General features: G+C 41.7%; 1 protein-coding gene and 1 long non-coding RNA gene across 3 annotated transcripts; both read left to right on the forward strand.

Annotated features, from left to right (window-relative positions):
- The first annotated feature begins 2,873 nt into the window (after positions 1-2,873).
- krt18a.1 (keratin 18a, tandem duplicate 1) lies at positions 2,874-9,250 on the forward strand. 2 transcript variants are annotated; one of them, XM_032519789.1, is made up of 7 exons: positions 2,874-3,425; positions 5,019-5,101; positions 5,503-5,659; positions 6,769-6,933; positions 7,050-7,175; positions 8,345-8,595; positions 8,698-8,816. In XM_032519789.1, the coding sequence occupies exons 1-6, from the start codon at positions 2,991-2,993 to the stop codon at positions 8,579-8,581; spliced, it is 1,203 nt and encodes a 400-aa protein (XP_032375680.1). In that variant the 5' UTR covers positions 2,874-2,990; the 3' UTR covers positions 8,582-8,595; positions 8,698-8,816. The 2 variants fall into 2 exon arrangements, with proteins under 2 accessions (XP_032375680.1, XP_032375679.1); XM_032519788.1 differs by having other exon boundaries at positions 2,875-3,425; positions 8,345-8,565; positions 8,698-9,250.
- On the forward strand, positions 6,069-6,281 carry LOC116691902 (uncharacterized). The gene is made up of 2 exons (XR_004332576.1): positions 6,069-6,127; positions 6,178-6,281. It is a non-coding gene; the product is annotated as an uncharacterized LOC116691902 (long non-coding RNA).
- Positions 9,251-9,522: the final 272 nt, after the last annotated feature.

Below are 9,522 nucleotides of genomic sequence, written 5' to 3' on the forward strand. Positions count from 1 at the left end.
TATTTTTCTGAGAGTGAGATGAGAAAATACACACATCTCATAAGCTACAAGCTAGCCTGACTTTATGGCTCAAACCCACTAATTAAAACAGTTGGTTTCCAAAAGTATTTGGTGAGCACATACTTAAGTATAGGATTGTGTACTGGCTTGATGACACCACACAGGCAAACCTCACTGTGACAACATGATGCTACACACATGCTGACTGTGCGCAACTGTTCTCCAAAGAATAGTTTCAGCATGTTGCTCCCTCTCAAACCACAAACATGTTTGTGCAATTTTTACAATTCAGTTTGTATACAAGTTAAAAATACAAGAAATGTGTTGATTAGGGATTTTGTTTGGTTTATTTTGGAGGGAGCCATGCTAGATTTTCCCACCTGCATCAAGTCTCATTGTAATGCTAAGCTAAGTTAACCATGTCGCAGCCCAGATTAACTAAAATAATCACGGCAATTAAATATGCTATATGTTTTAGCATGAAAAAAACATCAAAGGCTGATGTCTTTGTTGGGAAAGCATGGAAAAGCACTCAGGCCAAAGCCGTCAGTAATCTTCAATCATCAATTTATCATTTATCCGACACCTTTATTTGCTCTATAGGCTTAATGCATCGCTGTACCTTAATCTTTGTTTTCTCTAGGGCGTGGCGGCCATCAGCACCAGACAAAACACTGAAGTCATCAGCGGTACTGCCAGACAAAAAGACCCTGTGTGTGTCTCTGCATTTGGGATTACTCCCTTTTGGCAAAAGGCTCAAGATGTCTGAGAGATCTGTTTATACTTTTGTCTTCTCTCTGTCTCCCCCCTGTCTATATAAACACAGATATCACAACCACTGCATGTATGAAGAGAACAAATTGGCTTGAATTTAATTATTGGCATTAGTATCATTATTATAAAAATACATGTTTCCAGGCCACCTTTTAATAAGCCACTTTATTGCTATGATTAGAAGGGCTCCCTTTTTGTTTGCCTGCTGTATGACATGACAAGAGTTGTTTTTTCATCGGTAGCTCTTTATACTTTAATATCCTGTTGCATGTCCCTGCCTGAAAAACAAACAAAGAAGATGAAGCAAGGATGAGACCGAACATGACTGCAGACAAGCGGAAAACCGTTAAGCAGGAATTCTATCGAACCACTGTGGGCAGGGAGACAAAAGAAGATTTCCAAATCAACCTTAATTGTTGTTGCTTAATGGTTTGTTACCTAGAAAACAGACAAGCCTCCATGCTTTTTTTTGGCAACTTTAAACGACCAACAAGGATCAAATTAAACTAAAACAGAAACCAAAATGTGAAGTTCTGTCCTTATAAGCCAATAACAGGTAGCTTTAGAGGGCCCATGTGTGGAATGTGCTTGTGTTAAAAATCTGCAGGGGGGCTTCTGGAAAATGTTTACTGGTTAAGAAAAGTCATTGTTCCTACGTGTCTACTAGGGAGACTGCGGAATTGTTCCTTTGTTAAACCATATCCTTTATGGGATGGAGGCAATCAGACACACATCCGGCTGTAGGACAGATAACATACTGAACTGCGCATAACATCTGGAGCTGTACCCAACACCTTAAAAAACGTTATCTGATTTAACTCAATGTTGTTTCCTTGACTTTAAAGGATCATACAGGTGTTTTATCTCCTTAACTATGAATCATGTACTTTACATGTTTGCTGATAATTCTTTTTAAATACATGCTGCACTGTTTTAGATCTTTAGACACACTGTGCCTAAAGTGGAGGGAAGCCATTACTACTTCTTTCTTTCAGATTTCCATGTCGTACAATCAGAATGACCTTCGCTACCCTAGCTGTGATGTGAAATATGAAACATTTTTAATGACTGGGCTAAGACATGTAAAACCTCTGGTATGGTCCATTACAACAATTACATGTGAGTGCAAATGTTTCTTTTTCCACAGCCGGTATCTACAAAGTGTTTCATTCATAATATAGTAAACCTTACAGTGCAGATACTAAGTTATATTGTTTCATCAAATGAGGGCATTTTAATAGGATGTCTTGCTTCTCCATGTGTGACATGGCCTGATTTCACCCACGCGCAATTCTAAAGAAAATTATTAAATCATTTTAGTAATCGGACTAAACAGAGACTTCCAAGGAAGGTGATGATGCCTGGCGATTATGTCGCTGGTTTTTCAGGTGGGGGAGTGTGACACAACCAATTACTTGTCTTGATGAGTCTAATGTAGGTGACAAAATCTGAAATATTTGTTCATGCAAACACATTTAGTTTTTACGTTCTTGGGATCGTAGGATAGGTCTCACATCTGTGACAAAGATCTATTCTCACAGCATAGAATTATAACCAGGTATGAAACTTTAAATAGTATGGCTGCTGTTATTTCATCTTTTCAATTCAAAACGTTTCCACTGAAGAAATTAAACCAGACAATGAAATTGTCCTACCAACAAGTATTGTCTTTGTAGCTAATATAGTTTACGCTTCAGTGCCACACACCTCCATCGTTGTCAAAAAAACATTTAAACATTACATTGAATAAGAAATGTATTGTTTTAAATATATTTGGGGGAATTGATTGAACTAAAAAAGAAAAAAAGCTTAAAAGTTCTTGGACTTTACTGTTCTCACAGTAAAGTCCAAGTAACATTTAGCATCATTCATGTCTAATTAAAAAAAAGGATAGCTTTATTTCCCAAATTTTGCAAATCTCTAGGTTATTGAATTCCTTGGAGTGCTTAGAATTTACCAATGTAGGAAGGTTGTGAAGAAGAAAGGCATGCTTTGAGCAGGGCTGCGGTTTCAGCCTGTGGAAAAGAGGGAGGTGCCCCAGGGTGAGGGGGAGTGATCTGAGGGGCGGACCTGAGGGCCCACAAGGTTTATATAGTTTAACAGCTTCCCCTCTCCTCCTGCCTTGTGTCTGTGAGCTTCCATTTCTGCCAACCCAGCCTGTGCTGCTCTCTCGTCCTCACAGTCTCTCTCACTGAGTCTCACACTCGTCAGCCACAATGAAAACCTCCAGGCAAAGTACATACTCTGTGCGCTCCTCCACTAGTAGCAAGGCTCCTGTCTACAGGGCCTCCACCATCCATGGTGGGTCTGGTGGGAACCGCATTAGCATCTCCTCCAGCGTCCGCAGTGGGTTGGGAGCCGGTATGGGAGCCGGGATGGGAATTGGATCCGGGATGGGAATGGGCTCTGGAGCAGGGGGCTTCTCCAGCAGCGTCCAGGTGAGCGGGAACAACTCCGACATCATGGGCAATGAGAAGTTTGCCATGCAGAACCTGAACGACCGCCTGGCCAACTACCTGGAGACAGTGAGGAACCTGGAGCAGGCCAACCACAAGCTGGAGATTAAGATCAAGGAGGCCCTGGAGAAGAGCGGACCTGACTTCAGAGACTACAGCAAGTACCAGGTCATCCTGGACGACCTGAGGAAGAAGGTGAGGAGGGGACTGGGGAATGTACATGGGTTGATACATTAAGTGTTAAGCAAAAGCATGTGCGGGGGGAGTTAAACGGAGGGAGAGAGGGACGTGGATGGATGAATTGAAATAATTAAATCCAGGGGGGATGTGTTGAGATGTGATTATAAGTGTGATTGAGCAAGAAATGTGTAAAACAGACAAATCAATTTATTCTGTACCCCCTAACCTAAAACCCCATCAGTACTCCGGTTTACTTGGCACAGTGCCTGCTGCCACTGGTTGCGTGGGACCGGGGGGCCGGGGGACTGCACCGGAAACAGTATGGCGTAGGAATGTTGGAGCATTGGGGGTCAAAGAGACAGGAAGGCAGAGAGAAGCAAAAAACAAGAGAGTCCAGGGACTTTACAAGCTGGAAAGGGTTAACTTACAGGCCCATACATCAGGACTCTAACTACCTTTTTCCTCTTTGTTTAGGGTTACACAAACAGTGTTAGTTGGACAATGGGGCTGGACACGCAGTCTACTGTGTATAGAAAAAATAGAAGCTGATAAGGGAGGGGGAAACGAAGAAAGAGAGAAACACAAGTCAATGGGAATAGGATCTTTTAAGGTGGAGTTTGTTTGTTCTATATGTTCTGCATTGTAGAAGTAATTATCCTATAATGAAATTAATTTCCCACGAACCTGATACTCCTCACACAAATACGTCCGGCACAGTGCAGACAGATTTTCCAATTAAAAGTGAACAAAGACATTACACAACCAGGGCAAGTTGTAAATCATTTATTCCAGGTTTTCCATTAAAAAACAAATTAAGTCAAGTGCAGTTTACAAATGGAACATTCCAGTTAGGCCCAAAGGAGCAACTGGTTAAACACCTACATACTGTGTGTCTACCGTAGCACTTAAAAAAACAAACACATTTTTCTTTTGCCATGATGGAAAAATCCCTTAAATGTCCTTGGCCCCCATCTAAGAAAACAGACTTTCGTTCCAAAGTTAAAACAGCCCGATGCGGTAAAGATTGCAAAGTCATCTACCCATGCACTTACACACACACACACACACACACCCATAACCACTACCATAACCACCATCCTCATGCAAATCACCTGCCTCGGTCACGCTGACAGGATAGATCCAGTTCCTCAGCAGAGACAGGACAGTTGGTGTCTGGCAGCCAGTGATTGGTCGTGGATTTCGTCACCTGGATACATCCCCTACCAACCATCAGAGTCCTTATCTACCTTAACTTGACTCCTCAAGCAAATACTGCGTCCATCTGGTTTTTTGATGCAGCCTGCTGGCAATGTCCTCATTCACACACAGACATACACACTTTTCCACTAACACTAACAAATTACTTACCTCACTGGAATTAAGTCCCATTATTTGCGTGTGTATCTATACACTGTACTTGCACATCAAAAATACAGACATTTTAGATATTTTAATAAGAAGCAAGTAGACTCTCATTAAAGGAATATTTCCAAATTTGTTTCAACTCTAGTGAAAATGTTATTTTTAACCAACTGTTGCTTGTCTGTCCCGTGGCCTGTCCTCAGTTTTAAACTAAAATAACCTCTTTCATTTGTCGACCTGCTCTAGGTATTTGATGCCACCACTGACAATGCCCGCCTGATTCTCAACATCGACAACGCTCGCTTGGCGGCCGATGACTTCAGAGTGAAGTAAGTTCCGCCCACTGTCCCGGTGAGACTGTAAAACCCTGTACCAGACAGCTGTGGGCACACCCTGTTTTACCAGTGAATGGGTTGAATACATAGTGTCATGATCTGTCTTGTCATGAATCATCACCTTTGTATCATAGCCGGGGAGATGCTTCAGCTGTGTCATGAAGTAAATGCTATGGCAAACACAGATGGCAAATGGAGTGTAGAATATTGTATGATGACCAAATACTGACCATGTATATTTAAACTTAAAGGAAAGATACCTGAAAAAAAACACTGTTGGTGGCTCCATTCAGTAACTTTAGTCCCAATTCCTGATGAGGAGATTTATAAAGTAAATGTGAGCAGCTGTACCAGGCTTTGGAGTTATACTCAATGCCCTGTCTTGTGCCGCGCAGATACGAGTCTGAGCTGGCCATCCGCCAGTCCGTGGAGGCCGACATCGTCGGGCTGAGGAAGCTCATCGACGACACCAACATGCAACGCATGAACCTGGAAAGTGAGATTGAATCCCTGAAAGAGGAGCTCATCCACCTCAAGAAGAACCATGGGAATGTGAGTATTCTGACATTTAAATCCAAAGCTCAACTTTAAAGCACCTGAGTTTCAAATCTATAAATCTACTGATATGTGTTATATGAGTAGCAACCCTTGTTGAAGTTTTGGGGGGAAAAACATCGTGGTTAATCATTCATTAAGAGTATACCATTTGAAAACATACCTACTCTGCTTTGTCATGACTATGTGGTTTAATCGAATATGACTGATAGTATTGGCAACAACAAAAATCCCAACTGTTGTCACATGATTCAAATGTTGCTCTACCTTTAATGGGCGCATGGTAAAATCACATTTTTTCCAGCTGCTCACTTCTAACAAGTGAAAAAAGCAAGGCCAAAAAAAGAAATGGACAATTTATTTTTTTGAAATATTGCTAATATCGCTCAATTTCTAAAAATAATTTTCAGGTTTCAAACTGGTTCTGTACAGTTTGTCTTCGAAAGTCAACGTTTGTCAAAGGTTGTATTCGGGCTGCTGTAGTGTTGACATGTTTAGTGCTGCTTTCAACAAAGTCTAAATGAATTCCAAACAAAAGCTACTTTTAAAAGACCTCAGGACATCATTTCAGCAAACAGACCCACCTTTAGAAGACCTGAATGCATATTTGCTTATCTCTTCATAATCCCCACAAAAAACATCACCATGTGTGTATGTTACATACATACATGTTAGGCTGCAGGGCAAAACACAGCTTGAGAAAACTTATGCGGGAAGAGGGAGGTTTGTTCAGAATCTGTATGTGAGTTTTGTGGGAAGCCTCATCGTAAAGAATGTCTTCCATCCATACTTGGCAATAGAGAAAAAACCAAAGCCTTCAAATCACTATCATTTAAGAGCACAAGCCAAAACACCAACCATTTGTTTACTGAAGGAATTAGGGCCCCAGATAGAGGTTTGTATGCACCCCCTTTATATTTACCTGACCATAATGTGATTGAGATTGGATGAGGCTCAGAGTCAGAGCTGGGTCACAGCTTTGGCAATAAAACTAGTCTTAGTGTTGAATCCATGGGATCTAAGATGCTCCTTATCCATTTTTGACTCAAGCGCACTAGACCTGTAATTATGTCTTTTAACTCCTCTATCCATTTGTATTTCTTCAGGAAGTTATGGAACTCCGTAACCAGATTTCCCAGTCAGGAGTCCACGTGGATGTCGACGCTCCTAAAGGACACGACCTGGCTCAGCTCATGGCAGAAATAAGAGCTAAGTACGAGAAGATGGCACTAAAGAACCAGGAAGAACTCAAAACATGGCACGAATCTCAGGTAAACCAATGAGACAAGAAACTATCGTGTGAAAAGTCAATTTTCTACATCCAAAACAAATTAGTGAAGTCTTGAATTAAATTTTACTCATCTTTTAATCTCAATCTTTATCTTAGATAACAGAAGTGCAGACCCAGGTCAGCCAGAGCACAGAAGCCCTAAAGGGTGCCCAGACGGAGGTGAATGACCTGCGCAGACAGTTGCAAACCCTGGAGATCGAACTGGAGTCACAGAGGAGCCTGGTGAGAAGCACTCAGTCAGCACACACTTTATTCAGCTCAACGCACACTGCAATGCCTAAGTCAGCACTCTCACTTCAAGTCTCTCGCATCAACTTTGTTGACACAAGCTTTACACTCCGATAAACCCTCGCTATGGAGCTGTCATCATTGAGTTGGGTTTACTGTAGTCTCGCATGGCCAGACCTTCCTCCACACTGCTGCAAAAAAGGGTCTGGCTAGTCCACACAGCATTCCGGGATAGAAAAAAAAACATGCTCTGGTTTATTGGCGTTTCTTTAAAGATCCCATGGCATGAAAATTTCACTTTATGAGGCTGTTTAACATTAACATGCATTCCCCCCGCCTGCCTATGGTCCCCCAGTGGCTAGAAATGGTGGTAGGTGTAAAGCAAGCCCTGGGTATCCTGCTCTGCCTTTGAGAAAATGAAGATGGGCCGATCTGGAATCTTGCCTCTGATGAGGTCATAAGGGGCGAGGTTACCTTCCCTCTCTCTGCTTTTCCCACTCAGAGAATTGGCCCACCCATGAGAGAGTGACATCATGGCTTTCAAACAAGCAAAGTGGCAGTTGGTCAAGGCCACCACCCCACCCTCCACCTTGCCCTCTCCCCCCCTTCTCTCCTACTCAAAAGCTACAGACTCAGAAATGGCAAATACTAATGAAAGCTCAATGTGGGGCTGGCTCTAGTGGCTGTAATTCTGCACCAAAGCTGAATTTTGGGAAAGAGACTTAAGATATGGTATTAGGGGACCACTAAGGTCATTATAAAAGCATCCAAAGAGCAACATGTCAAGGAACCTTAAAACAAATCACAATCGTCTTTGGCGGCGCTAAGAGCCAGACGCAATAACATTGCTTCTGCAAAAGAGCCTTGGGAGGGAACTTGTTTTGGTGAAACGTGATTGTTCCAAAGTTTTTTTAGTTGTGCAACAAAAAAAGAAAAATCAAGTTTCGACAGATATCCTAGCTGTTTGGATTTACCCTGCAGAGATCTGAAGAGCAGTTAACCATAGTACTGATAAATCGACCGGAGTTTAGAATGCCAAAACAAAACAAAGAACAAAAAGTGAGGGACATCCAGATCTTTTTAGCGGCACCGGAGTCATTGATATAGACTAGTTCTACAATTAAAATGTTAACCCATTTTTTTTGCTTGTCTTGTGCTCACAGAAAGCCTCTCTGGAGGGAACACTGAGGGACACAGAGATGCGTTACAACATGGAGATCGAGTCTCTCAACACCATCCTCTTGGGCTTGGAGGCCGAGCTCACACAGCTGCGTAACAACATCCAGCTGCAGACGCAGGAGTACGAGGCCCTGCTCAACATGAAGATGAAGCTGGAGGCCGAGATCGCTACATACAGACGCCTGCTGGATGGAGAAGACTTCACGTGCGTAGATTATTAATTCTATATATGACCGTTAGTTGTCAAAACCACAACAAGCAGAGGCAAAATTCTGCCACAAAAAAAATCTGTCAATGGAAACTAGATGTTGAATTTGTTCTTGATATTTTCGTACAGGCTCCAGGACGCTCTGGAAGACCAGAAGACAGTGAAGACCAAAGTGATGACTGTCACTCAGACCCTGGTGGATGGCAAGGTGGTTTCCTCCAGCACAGAAACCAAGAACCTTTGAATACTAGACGCAACCACCTGACACTCCCAACGATCACTGTCCGCAGCATAACACTAACATATTAATTGGCCATGAATGATGTCTATCACTAACCACAACTAGTTTGACTTCCTGGGATTACAGCTGTTCAACAGACCGACGGAAAAAGAAAACTGGATCAGAGGAAAACTAAATCATCTTTTATTTATTCCATCACAATTTATTTATGTGTTTGTGTGTTGACCTACAGATTTTTCCAAAGGTTGAAAATTGGAGAGCTATGAGCTTTTGGAGACAAACTAATTACAAACATTGAATATTATAAAGTAATCCAAATGAATGCAAAACGTTTTTTATGATATATATTTCATCATCTTTTGTTTTTCTTTCTGTCCAGTTACGTCCGCCTGTTGTACTGTGATGTTCAGACATTTCAATAAAGTCCCTTTGGGAAATGTATCTTGGTGTGAACATGGTGTTTGAAACAAAAAATAATTTACAGCTCATATCGGTACATGTTATCATAAACATGACAGGAGGAACACAATGAATAAATTAAGCATGTTATGACAGCAGTTAGTGACTGGAATAATAACCACTTTCACTGAAAATAGGAATATATCAATTCTTGAAAAGAATACAATGTATGACACACTGAAGTCTTGGCTGGTGTCTAATATAAATACAATATAAATACTGTACATAGGAACACTTAAATCTGTGACAAAATC

This window comes from Etheostoma spectabile, chromosome 7 (genome assembly GCF_008692095.1).
Source record: "Etheostoma spectabile isolate EspeVRDwgs_2016 chromosome 7, UIUC_Espe_1.0, whole genome shotgun sequence".
Classification (NCBI taxonomy): Eukaryota; Metazoa; Chordata; class Actinopteri; order Perciformes; family Percidae; genus Etheostoma; species Etheostoma spectabile.